Below are 13,499 nucleotides of genomic sequence, written 5' to 3' on the forward strand. Positions count from 1 at the left end.
TGGAATTGGTTTATTATATGCTGCTCTTCAGACACAGTCTGCCTCTATTCTTAGAAAATGTCAATTAATTTATGGTTGTGGAGCTTTCGTCCCTCTCCTGATAGCTGGCACATCCTATCCCCATTTCAATTTGCTGGCACAGTTTCCTATGTGAAAGTCAGAAGAAAAGGAGCATGCAGATCACCATGGGAAGCTGTTGGTCAGACAGGGAGAAGAGAAACTGCCTCTGATTTTTCCAGTAGTGTCTGAACTCAGCCTCAGCAGCCAGCCTTGACCTGAGGAACTTAGGGGAGCTGTAAGATTCGTGGTTATGTAGCAAGTATAATTTTGCATAGTGGTGAGGGACTACCTTCAATTAAGGAAATGATCATCCTGTAAAATCTGTTGCCTTTATGACATTTTGACACTAGAGAGGGGAACCCAGAACACTGAGGATCAGGAGAACAGACTTCATGCATATCCCTCTCCTGCTCATAAACTCTAACCAAGGGCAGCTGCTCCCATCAGCTCATCTGAGTTATCCTTATATTAGCAGACACACAGGGAATTTCTCTTTCAGGCACAGCCTTTTCCTTTCCCAGCACTGGGGGAACCACAGATAGTCACAATGTGGGACTGTTCAGCACTGAAAGGAAGCTGATTTCAGCTTCTTTCCCCACTTAATCCTCTGGAACATCCTCCCGCTGACAGGGGCCGTTCTGACCTCCACAACTGCTCATCCCCTCGGCAGCCCCAGGCTCCAGACAGAGAGGTCCTGACACAGCTGACAATTGCTGTGACAGAGGGACACAGGGACAGGCAGCTGCTCCTGCTATGACATAGCTGTAAGCTACAAAGCTGGAAGTTAATAACACTTCCTTGAGGAATAATACCAAAAACATTTGGCACAGCTTGGGATCCGTAGGCCTGGAGACGGTCTGGCTCATTTTAGGATGATTTTGGTGTGTGTTCCCTAGCTGCCAGCACCTTGAGGCTGCTCTGAGCCCTGACTGGCTGTCTGTGTGCAGGATTACAGGGTGAACATCTTCCTGCGGCAGCAGTGGAACGACCCCCGGCTGGCCTACAACGAGTACCCCGACGACTCCCTGGACCTGGACCCCTCCATGCTGGACTCCATCTGGAAGCCTGATTTGTTCTTTGCTAACGAGAAAGGGGCCCATTTCCATGAGATTACCACAGACAACAAGCTGCTGAGGATCTCCCGGAACGGCAATGTCCTCTACAGCATCAGGTGAGGAGACACCACCAAGGTGGGGAACCCCCCACTCAAGCCTCGACTTTGGCATGCTGTTGGAGAAATTTAGGGGTTTGTAAGGTGACAGATCATACAATTAGCAGTGTTGAAGCAATGTGGTGGGAAGGGACCTCTGCTAAAGCATGTTGAGACAGAGGGTTGTTCTGGGATGGAGTTTAACTCATCTTTACCTCTTTCAGTTCAAGGATTCTGCTCCTTGCTAGTAGATTCCTTAGCATCCCTAATGTAAAATTACTTCAGGTGTCTTTTATGTTAGCACAAGTCTAAAACCAGCTTTGCTGTGGTGAAAATCAGTAGAAGGTCATGAACACTCTGTTTTCAAAGCTGCAGCATTTCCTGACAAAAAAAAAAAAAAAAAAAAGTCAAAATCAGGGAAAATGCAAAGTAGAGCCCCATGGCTTTGTCTCAACCTAGTTTTTCCCAGTTACCCCTTTATTGCTAGATCCAAGGATCCATCAGCAAAATCAAACTAATTGCACTGAATTTCCCACAAGAAATCAACCTTAGCCCCCACCTTCACTTCCAACCCCATTCACACTTTATTTTAAACCAATGAAATTAAGATCAAACATCACAAGCTTAGAATGGGAAAGTTTAACTCTATATTGAAGACTTTTTCACCTCATGTATAATATAAATTTGCCTGTGGAACACTCACCCCATCTGACACTGCAGCTCCCAGTGGCAGCTGTGGGAAGGAAAAGCAGAGTGGAGCTGTAAAATGGGAAATAAAGACCTTAATGCTGCAAAGGCCTCCCTCAAACACCAAGGTGGTTCCATCCCAGAGACCAGCTCCCTGATGGCCAAAACAATAAAAGAATTGCCACGTGGTGGCTGAATGGGGAAACCTCACTGTTCATTTTATAAACAGGCAGGGAGCAAAACTAAGGGTGGCAACTTGGTGGTGAGCATGGCACAAAGTCCTGTTCCAGGAGGGTCTGCAGGGGCACAGAGGGGGAATGCAGGGTGCCCCAACCCAAACAGAGCAGTGACTCAGCAGGGGACATGGAAAAATCATGACAAAAACTTGAAAATATTTCAGTTCTTGTTTAGAAAGAACAGCCTTCCTATCTTGTTCATCTCCAAGTGAGAAATATAGGTTTCTTTATAAGTACATTTTCCTGTGAAAATTAAAAAGAGAGAGGACATTCCTTAAGAAGAGCACACTGTAAATGCAAAGAGTTTCCAGAAGGAGAAATAGTCTTTCCCTTTAAAAAAAAATCTCTACAGGGTGCTCTGCCATTTTCTAACTGGTTCTTTGCTACTACTATTTGCAATAATCAAACTCTAGGCAAGGCATTTACAAGAAGGTGGACTTTCTCACATCTTCTGTCTCAACATGCCTCTAAACTCAAGCTGAGAATTTCTAACAACATAAAATTTTAAATTAAAGTATCTTTCCCTCCTGATAAGTTTCTTGTAGGTCTGATAATAGAAAAATTCAATTTCTGTCCCCTGGGTAATTCTGCTATTTCTACATCAAGGCAAAAAACTGAAAACCCTAAACACTTCGGGGAACAGCGTTTTCAACATTATCAAACCAAATAACTCAAGTCTAACTATGTGGAGCAAATCATTTAGTATCAGCTTATTGAACCAACCAAACATTTTAAGCATAGATCACAGTACAGAGCAGCACAGCAAAATAACACAGAAAATGCAGCCTGCACCTAGTGGAAAATGGAGACAGAAATAGAGGTCTCAAGGGTTCTGCAGGAATTTGGGAAGATACAGGAGTTCATATTGGCTTGGCACAGGACATTTTCCCTGCAGAAAATCCCACTCAAGTCTTTCCCCATACACAAACATGTGATCTTGATCAAACTTATTTTTGGTGATTTTTTTATGACGCAGAAATGTTCTGTTCAGAGATTTATGAGCAGTGCCAGTCTCTAGAAATGCATCTGGGGGTTCCAGAGAGTGGGCTTGGACTTTCTGCTAATCCAGCCTGCTGTGAACCTGAGGCAAGACAGGAAAAGCGAGGCAGCAGAGCTATTTGGTGGGGGAAGCCTTTGTTACAGTCTCCAGCAGCATTGCAATGCAAAGCCCTCTGCTGGGAATGGCAGCACAGCCCCAAATGTCCAGCACAGGCAGGGAAGAGATGGGTGATCAGTGGATCCCCAGCTGGGTGTGTCTGAGGGGCTCAGCCCCCAGCAGGGCTCACTGTCTGTCATTCCCTGTGCTCTCTTCTCTCCTCAGGATCACACTGACCCTGGCCTGCCCCATGGACCTGAAGAACTTCCCCATGGACGTACAGACGTGCATCATGCAGTTAGAAAGCTGTGAGTCCTGTGCACATCCCCATTTTGGAGAGGAGACAGCCTCTTTTCCCTGCTGCTCTCTCCTGCCATCTCCTTTCCCAGCTGCAACCCATTCCCAGCCCAGCCTTCGCTGGAGGCTTGCTCGGGAACCTCTTGCTTAGGATTTCCCTTTCATTCAGCACGTGACATTTGCTAGAGAAGCCAAACCCCAAAAGATCCTGTGCCAGGAGCCCTGGCTTGCTTGTGTTTACATTGGCCTTCCACTTTGCAGGAGAGAGGTGAAAGTGCTTTCAGCTGCAAGTGGGATGTTTTCTCTCTGGATGAACATCTGCCACTTGTACATGCTGCTTATCCCAAAGGAGGGAAAGATGATGAGCTTCTTCCAGAGAAAGAGGTCAAGCTGGAAACAGTAGAAAACAGTTCAGCAAGCCAAATTCAAGAAAAAATGTGATTAGATGCAGAAAATCCATTGCAGCTCCAGGGGAGGTCGTTGCCCTGGCTCTCACCACATGAACAAGCAGTTTTGCCTCAACCCAAATCCCATTCATGACAGCACTGTCAAGGAAGGCCAGGATGCACCCTTGCCTCCGAGCTCTCTTCTTCTGCAACACTGTCCCTTTCCAGACCAGTGTTTAATGTGATTCATGTAACATTTGTCCCTTCCTCTCTACAGTTGGCTACACGATGAATGATCTCATATTTGAGTGGCAAGAAAAAGGAGCAGTGCAAGTTGCTGATGGGCTGACATTGCCTCAGTTTATCCTCAAAGAAGAAAAAGACTTGAGATACTGCACAAAGCACTACAACACAGGTCAGTGCTGTTAACCCTTAACTGAGGAGTTCAGTAGAGAGGAATTCAGGATTGTGAATTTGCCAGAGTCTCTTCCTCTGTCTGATGGCACTCTGGCCTTGTCTTACACTTCCAGAGATAACAGACATGTAGAAATATATATAGCAAATGAAAAGCTAATGGACATAAATGTGTGAAATCCTCTTGTCCCCAGTAACATCCACATCAATTCAAGGGTGTTTGGTTAGGATCTTCTCTCCTAGAACCTTCTTTTGTATTTAAAATTTAAGTGACAAAGGACATACAACAAGCTTTCTTTGCTATGTTAATGTTCATAGAATCCTACAATAGTTTGTGTTGGAAAGGACCTTAAAGACCATATTGCTCCAACCCCCTGCCATGGGTAGGGACACTTTTCACTATCCCAGGTTGCTCCAAGCCCTGTCCTTGGACACTTCCAGGGCAGCCACAGCTTCTCTGGACAACCTGTGCCAGGGCCTCCCCACCCTCCTAGGGAAGAATTTCTTCCTAATATCTAATCTAAACCTTCTTTCAGTTTGAAGCTATTCCCTTTTGTCCTATCATTACATGCCCTGGACACCAGCTGTTCATTTCCTCCCCTAACAAGGCTCTGTTTTATCAAGGAAAATCCCCAGACACTGGCTGAAAACAGGAGGCTCCCCGTGCCTTACCAATAACCTTCCTTGTACCTCCCATCCTCCTCAGGCAAGTTCACCTGTATAGAAGCTCGTTTCCACCTGGAGAGGCAGATGGGCTATTACTTGATCCAGATGTACATCCCCAGCCTTCTCATTGTCATTCTGTCCTGGATCTCCTTCTGGATCAACATGGATGCTGCACCTGCTCGTGTGGGCCTGGGGATCACCACTGTGCTCACCATGACCACGCAGAGCTCTGGATCCAGAGCATCACTGCCCAAGGTAGGGAACAGCCTTGTCTTCACCAGGGAAATCATGCCTCTTTTGTGGACAGCACCTAAGTAAATCCCTACACAGATCCTCCTGCTGCCTTTGTACAAGTCCAGTTTAAGGGCAAACTGAACAAATTGCAGTCCCACGTTGAAATTTTTTTAATTCTCTATGACTAGCAGCAAAACTTCCCCTAAGATTCAGCACTCACCACAGCTCCCAGTAACCAGGAGCTCTGTACTTTACAAACCCCTGCAACAACCACACATTGATGTGCACTCTACATTTTAGCTTTTTAGTCACTTGACCATTCTACTTTTGTAATAGCACTGAATTTCCCTTTACGAAGGGCTTCTGGTATGGTGGACTACTGTTTTCCTTGCATATAAACAATCACAGTCAAGGCCTGAATAAATGAAAAGCTGTGGAATTATTGCTACTTAAGAGCCCATGAGGAGTTTCAGTGACCTGATAACACATTCACATTAAATGAGCGAGATTCTGGTATGAAGAACAGATGTCAGACATGTAAAACACCAAGTGAAAATGCCTTTGGGTAAGGAAGCCACCCCATTTCTGTCTCTGTCTCTGACTCCTAGGTGTCCTACGTGAAGGCCATAGACATCTGGATGGCCGTGTGCTTGCTGTTTGTGTTCTCTGCTCTTCTGGAATACGCTGCCGTCAACTTCGTGTCTCGGCAGCACAAAGAGCTGCTCAGGTTCAGAAGGAAGAGGAGACATCATAAGGTAATACATAAAGCATGAAGGACACAGCTGAAAACTGTCCCAGCAGGACACCATGGCCAACTGAACCGAGCCACTAGCCCCCTGGGAAGTCCCCAGTACCTGGTCAGATGTTAAGAAGGCTCACACACCAAAAACAAGGGCTGCCTCAAGGAACTGAGTCTGTTCTAACAGCCTGCTGACCCCAGAGTCCAGTAGGCTGGGTTTTGTTAGCCAGCCAGGTGGTCTCAGCTCAAAGGGTTGTTCTCAACAGGCCAATTTTCACACAGCAATGTTCTGGTGTGAGTTCTGCTCCCCAGAAGCTGCAGCCAGGGCTGGGGGGAGGCAGGCAGGGAGGTGTCAGGGAGCAGCACCCCCAAGATGACAGCCTACAGTAGCCCAGAGGTAAGTGACACCTCGTTTGTCTCTGCCATCTCCGTGTTCAAAAGCATCTGCTTCTCAGACTGACTGCACATTCCTCCTGGAAGGAAAGAGCTTTATTCTTAGCCTTAGCCTGCTCCATGCTTACCTGCTGTGGCTGATCCCAATCCCAATCCCAATCCCAATCCAAGCATGCACGCAGCTCCGACAGCTCCCTGGCCTGGGCTCTAACAGCTTTTAGGCTGAGGTGCCACAGCAAAGATTTCACTTCACAGAACACACTAGAAAGAAACAAAAAGGTGTCTGTGACCACAAGGCCAAAGGCACTTACAAATTGTTCCTATTTAACTGGTAGAATCAGGAAAGGGGTTAGGAAATTTTCAGCACCAGGCCTGAGAGGCTGCCCTAGGGAGAGCATTAAAAACCAGTACATTTGCTAGGAGAGAAAAAACAAAGAACATTTTGCTGATAAAAATCTCAAGCAAGCCCATAGGTGACCACCAAGGTCTGCCTTAGAGATTTCTCATAGGTATTTGTCCCCTCTATTTTAAAAGAGCCCTCCATGATCCATGCCTTCCAGAAACTTACTCCCATACAACTGCTTCACTGTCCCAGAGATTAGAAGTCTTTCCCTGTGTCTAACCTGACCTGCAGCACTTCACAGTGTATGCTTGGAGAACTGCCACTATTCCAGGAGGAAGTACAGGTTGAGGAGCAGGAATCTCTGTGTTTTTCTAGATTTGTCTCTCTCTGCTTCAGTCATCCTATTTGCAAAACAAGAGATAATTGTTCACTTGTGCTCAACCCAGCCAGGACCAGGGATGAAAAGTACTGGACAAATGCAAAGGAAAAGAAGTAACAGATAAGATCCTCAGCACTCAGGGTGGCTCTGCTATCCCAAAATCAACAAAGCTTTGCTTCAAAAGATGCAGCCTGCTGAGTAGTGGCAGAGCTAAACCTGCTCACATGGGTGCATTTGTGCATTTATCTCTTCCTCTGGATTCAGGCATCCTGTCTCTGGATCTGTGCTGTTGTATGCAGATCAATCTGTTGATAAAAAATAAGAAGGGAAAAAAAACCTCACTAATGCAAGAGGAGTTTTAAAGATATTTGCCAGAGCTGTTCCACTGAACATAAGGCTGTTAGCACAGTCCCTGCCCAATCTCACAGCTATGTAATTGGAGCGAAGCACAAACAGAAACACTTACAAAAGCTAAATGAACAAGGTTTGCAGGCTCATCAGAAAACCAAGCTGACTGATAATATGCCAGTGGGCTAATGCAGCTGCCAGAGGCACTAATTGCTCTGTCCTGATGTCTTGACTTGACTGGGTAGCTCTGACAGGTTTAGGCATGACACACCAGGCTGAAAAAAACAGTGAGATGTTGCAGTGGTATGGACCAGTCTGGTTAACATGACACCATGAGGTGTATTTGGAAACACTTCCCAGTGTGCATGGTGGTGTCTTTGCCTTTCTCCTTTGACATGGCACCTTGAAAAAGTCTCTATTGTCTTCTCTCACCCCGCTACAGCACCCACCGAAACAAAGCCACAGTGGCCAAAACAAAGTCACAGCCAGTGGCCCCTCAGCAACAAAAAGATAAAAAAATCCAGTGAATTAAGGATTGAGTGGTTTAGGTTAAGCCAGACACGTGCCAGTGTTTGTTTGTGCAATGGGAAAAGAGGAGAGGCAGTTTTACCTGAACCCCCGCACTACAGACATGATGAGAAGGTCCATAAGCTCTGAGTATTGCAGAAAGCCAGATCTTAATTTCATTTGGGTAGTTTTGTTTTGCTCAGACTTGGCAGTGTCCTCTGTGTCCTGCTCCTCCATCCCACGCAGCTGCTCATGGGATGCAGGTGCCATCCAGAAAAGAAACTCTGCAAAGGACAGGGCAAGGGGCAGCAGGGCACAGTGGGCAGGCAGCTACAGGGGAGGGGGCTGCTAGGTCAGTTTTGGGGGACACAGCGTGGACCAGCCTCTGCTAATGACTAATTAGTGCCACTGGTCTACAATTAGCCTTGGTGACCTGTAGTCAAGAGACTTTGGATTCTGCCTCTGCAACTTGCTGCTTGAATTACTTGGGCCAAACTTGGTTTTCACTGTCATTACACCCCTGTGTTCAATAAAATAGGGCTAAATCATTCTGGAATTCCAGCAAAGCTTTCACCAAAAAAACCACAAACCAAAACCAAAAAACCAGCAACACCATTTGCCTTTAGATAGGAGCAGGAATTGTATTTTTTCTCAATAATTGGCATTACCACAAGCAGCCATGCCTTGCCATTGACCCACAGGGCACTTGAGTTAGAAGCTGGCTGGTGGGGATGGCCGTGGGGTGCCGTGGGCAGGCGAGTGAGGGCTGGCTGCTCGCTGCCTGCAGAGCTCTTTTCCTGGACAGCTCCTGGCTCCCGCACGTCCATGTAACTCCGTAGGAAGCAGCTGCGGCTTTGGCTACGTGAGTTACATGGAGCCCACTCCTTCTGGGCAAGCTGAAACTGCACAGGCAAAGCAAAGAAGGTGCTGATAGGAGGGGTGGGGGGAGGGAGAGGCAGAAGCAAAACAGGGGATGCGGCTGGAAAAATGAGAGCAGCGCCACAAACCCTTAAATGTGTCAAAGACCTCAACAGGGTGGAAGTCAGTCCTGTTGTCCACGGGGTGCCTGGATCCCCTGATTTGCATCTGTGCACCACACAGCTGGCACCCCTCTATAAGGCTGATCTCCCAAGAGCAGGGGGTTTGCCCAAGGGGGGCTGAGGCATGGTGGGAGCATCTTTCCCGTGCAGAGCAGGCCACTGAGTGGAGAGCCTTATAGCGAGGGTGCACTGTCTATATCTCATTTTAAGTAGAGTCCCATGCTCAATCTGTTCCAGGAGGACGAGGCTGGGGAAGGCAGGTTCAACTTCACTGCCTACGGGATGGGGCCAGCCTGCCTACAAGCCAAGGATGGCATCTCTGTCAAGGGAGCCAACAACAACAACACGGCCAACCCGGTGCCGCCGCCGTCGCGCTCCCCCGAGGAGATGAGGAAGCTCTTCATCCAGAGAGCCAAGAAGATCGACAAGATCTCCCGCATCGGCTTCCCCATGGCCTTCCTCATCTTCAACATTTTCTACTGGATCATCTACAAGATTGTCCGCAGAGAGGATGTGCACAACCAGTGAGGGGAGGGCAGCAGCCGGGAGGGAGCGAGCAATCCTTTATATATGTGCAATAGCAATGCAGCAATGCATGAATTTAAGAATGCGGCAATATCTACTGGAAAAAAAACAAACAAAAAAAAAAAAAACACAAAAAAAATGGGGAGGGGGGGCTGGGAGGGACTTTTAATCATGTGAACTGAGGGTAACTGGCCCAGGGAGGAGAAAAGAAGCTCTTGATCTGGGGAGAGCAGGGTGGAAGTTAGTTTTACAGCATAGGAAGATGTGGATTGCTCCAGCAATCCAAGCAGTGTAATATAGTAATATATATTCATGCTTAATTATAATGCAAAAAGAAAACAAAAAAAAAAGACCAACAAAAAAAAAATCCTTTTTTATGCTATTAACAGCTTAGATTCTCAAGTCACTGGAATGATTCATGATTCCATGTGCAGAAACTACTGCAATTATGCTTTATCTGACTTTTGCTAAGAAAGGCCATTCTAGTCAGGCACGTGGGGGGAAAGCCCTAACAAAAGGGGAAAAACACCTCAAGAAAATCATTCTGTGCTTCTCTAGGTTTTGCACTTTGAAAACTGGATAGAGGGGGAAACTTAAGAAAGAGGCTGTGGATTGCTGTTTATTTTATATATTTACTTTTTTAGTCACGAGTTTGCCGATCAAACACTTTGTGACTTTTGCATAGAGGAAAGCAAATACATTATCTCTCTCATCCCCACCAGAGAGCATCCAAAGGAAACCCAGGAAGGACATCAGGGCCTTCATCAGAAGTCACAGGTACCTTCTGTCCTTTTAAACAACCTGGCATGATTCTAGTCCCAGGAGGCCGAAATATTATTCAGAACACTAGAAAAGATGAAGGATTTTTAAAGTAGTTTTGTTTGTTTGTTCTATTTTTTTTTTTCCAAACCCCTTTCTGCCATGTTTGTTTACAATGGGGGGATGGAAGCAATTGTATTTAAAATATAGAGAAAACAGGCATCTTGATGCCTTGTTTTGACAGGACCGGGCGTGTGGCAATACTGTCAGTGGGGGGTGGGGGGCAGGTGTGTATAGAGAGAGCAGCTTTTATTTTCTGACATTTCATAGCAGTTATATTAATAGTGAAGCTGGGCCGATGGACCCAAAATTCTATTTTTGTATCTATTTTGGTGCTGCATTTACCTTGAACACGGATGGGAAGATGGAGCAGGCTGCTTTGTCCCTCTCTGCTGCCTGGCAGCACGGGGGAGGCTGGCACAGCTTGGTGGGGATGGGGAAAGGGGGGAGGGAGGTGGGAAGGGGGGAGCAAAGGGGGTTTCTCTTTGCCCAAGCGGTAGCACAGGTTGGCATTGGTGTTTGGAGAGGGGACAAATGTGCCAAACTCCTCTAGGGTGTTACTTGAAAGCCTGGCTTGGGGCCTGTGGGCAAGCCAAGGGCTCGATGTCCCATGTGTCCCCCTGGGTGTGAGCTGGCTGCAGCAGCCAGGGGGACTGCGTTGTGTTTGTTTGCACTTTAGGGAGAGGGGTGAAAGGGAGCATGAAGGAAGAGACAATCAGTCTGCACTGAAGCACCTGGGGTCAGGGCTGGCTTAGGCACCAAAAGGAGGCAGAGAGAAAAGTGGCACCCATGGGGTGCATCCACTCTCCTCCCTGTCCTGCTCAGGATGGGAGCGGAGCTGGGCTGTGGATCTGCTGCCTGCTGTGGGGACAGACAGGCTGGAAGAGCTCACAGCAAAGTGCCCTGGGACACTGCCAGCTCCACTCTGGCCCAGCTCAGCAGCACCCAAGCTTGGGGTGGGAGGCTGAAGTCATGCTTAGCCATGGGGGTCCCATCCAGCACAGAAAGAAGCAGGTGAGAGGATCTGAGACCTGCCAGCTGTCCTGCACAGGGATGATGCCAGGGGGAGAAACACCAGAGAAAACACCAGGGCTTGCTGGGGCTGGGTAGAGGGACATCCATCTCCAAGGCTGCCAATTCAGCACCTTTCACCAGCACTAAATACACTTTAGTTTAAGAGGAAGAAAAAAATAAAAAATAAAAAAAAAGAAAGAAATAAAGAAACAAAGGACAAGAATAGCGAGAGGGAAAAAGGGAGTAAAAGAGATTAAAACCACAGTGGTCACTGCATGAACTAGGGAAAATATTTTGGCAAAGGCCACCCAGTTTTCTGAGTCCCTTTGTACTGCTGAGACAGGGAAAGGTCACAGGGTCACGCAGTGGGAGCATGAACCAGCACATCAGCCCTTTCCCTCCACTGGAGCAGCAGAAAACCTGCGGGCTGAGGATTTCTCCTTCCCCTGGCAGATGGTGCTTTCCCAAGCAGGGAGATCTCAAGCAGAGGTGTTATTTGATGCTGGGACAACGTCCCAAGCCTTGGCTGGAGCCCAAGTCTGCTGCTGGCTCTGGGGTTTTTTGCTGAATTATTGAACTCTCCCCGCGTGCGCCAGGCCGGCTGTGCCAGCTGCGGTTTGCGATTGCTTCAAACGGTGTGTCCTTGTCTGAGATGAAAGGCAAATCCAGGGAATTTCCCTCCCTGCCCAGCAGCACAGCAGAGGCTTGGCAACCCACATACCACAGCTCCTTCCTCATGCAGGTGAATGACCTCAAATTGCTGCCATTTGGGTAAAAATGTCCTGTCCCGATGCCTGGACCTTATACTGTGCAGTGGGGCAACCTGGCCATGGTCCAGGCACCTTCCATCCCCCCAGGCTACCTGGGATGGCTGTCCAGGGCACAGCAGGGCTGTTGTTTCCTTCCTAAAAGAGCTGCCTGTAGCTCAACAGATCCCATGCACCATGTTCCCACCTAGCTGAGCTTTGGTCCTACATCAAACCCAAACACTGCAGGCAGGAGCAGAGCAAGGGGGACGGAGACATTTCTGCCTCACTTCACCCTGCTCCAGCTGTACATGGAAGAACCCCGTGTTCATCCTAGGCCTTCTGGGTGCAGATGCAGTTATGTCACAGCTACTGCTTCACTAGAGCTCCAGTGCCACTTCTTGGCACAGAATAAGGCTGGAGGAAGGCATGGTAGGGATGAAAAATCATCAGAAAGATGCTGTTTCTCACCCATACAGAAGCACTTCAGCTGCCAGTGGAGCCCATGGAAGTTTAGGGACTGAAATAAGAATCACACTCTTACCAGCCTGCCTTGGCTTCCAGTTCAGCTTTGCCAAGCTCTGGGCAGGTTTGATGCCAACCACAAGCAGTGTTATTTTCTCTTCTTTATGCAGTTTCCATTTGGGCTGCCTACAGGGTGAGAGTGAGCAGCACTCACATCCCGACGGGAAACACGCTGGAATCTTGGTGAAGGTGGGACTGTGCTGTGACAACTGCCCCAGGGATATCCTGCCAGAGTTTCATCACCTAGACAAGACTTTAGACTGTCCTATGAGTCCCTGGCAGGTCTGGGCAGTTTTCAAAATCAAAGGTTTCTCTGCATCTGTACCAGGTCAAGTTTAGTCTCTGTATTGCAAAAGAACTCGTTTTGATAACTTATCTCATCTTTAAAGTAGGCTGCTTTAATGGTGCCAGCAATTATATTTATTAGTAAGAATGCACAGGGTTTGATATTGCAGGCTAGCTTCATGCATATTGATGGAATTTAACTCCAAAATTGTTATCTTTTCTTAAGAATGAGGCTCAGAAGCAAAACTTCTGAATAAAACAGCAGTTGTCTGGCAGTAAAGAGAGAAAACTGGATCCTAATTCACTTGGCTTCTTTGGAAAAAAGAGAGCTTTGCCCTAAATATTATTTCCAGATGTTGTTGGAGATGTAATACTTCGCAGGCAGGAATTCTTTTTCCTTACACATAAATATAATTGCCCAGAATAAAAAATAAAAAATCAGCTAACTATATTTTGATCAGGTAGAAGAGTTTCTCCCACTTTAGTACCTGATCCACCTGGGATCCCAGTGCCATGGAAATCAGAGAGGTGCTGAAGAAGGTCCAGGACAGAGCAGTGAGCACATGGGCTGCTGCAAACTGCAGAGCTCAGCCTTGGCCTTGGCCAAGCA

The 13,499-nt window shown here is 47.3% G+C and overlaps 1 protein-coding gene across 2 annotated transcripts in view; it reads left to right on the plus strand.

Moving 5' to 3' along the window:
* Positions 1–9,503, plus strand: part of GLRA1 (glycine receptor alpha 1) — a 36,235-nt gene extending 26,732 nt beyond the window's left edge. The window contains exons 4-9 of one of the 2 annotated variants that reach the window (XM_005523596.2): positions 1,008–1,231; positions 3,455–3,537; positions 4,190–4,327; positions 5,033–5,247; positions 5,835–5,981; positions 9,189–9,503. In XM_005523596.2, the coding sequence (XP_005523653.2) occupies positions 1,008–1,231; positions 3,455–3,537; positions 4,190–4,327; positions 5,033–5,247; positions 5,835–5,981; positions 9,189–9,503 (1,122 nt within the window). The remainder of the gene's footprint in view (positions 1–1,007; positions 1,232–3,454; positions 3,538–4,189; positions 4,328–5,032; positions 5,248–5,834; positions 5,982–9,188) is intronic. The other variant, XM_088063554.1, reaches the window with a different exon arrangement.
* Positions 9,504–13,499: the final 3,996 nt, after the last annotated feature.

This window comes from Pseudopodoces humilis, chromosome 17 (genome assembly GCF_049639895.1).
Source record: "Pseudopodoces humilis isolate 2021_Gansu_Grassland_sample_001 chromosome 17, ASM4963989v1, whole genome shotgun sequence".
In the NCBI taxonomy this organism is placed as follows: domain Eukaryota; kingdom Metazoa; phylum Chordata; class Aves; order Passeriformes; family Paridae; genus Pseudopodoces; species Pseudopodoces humilis.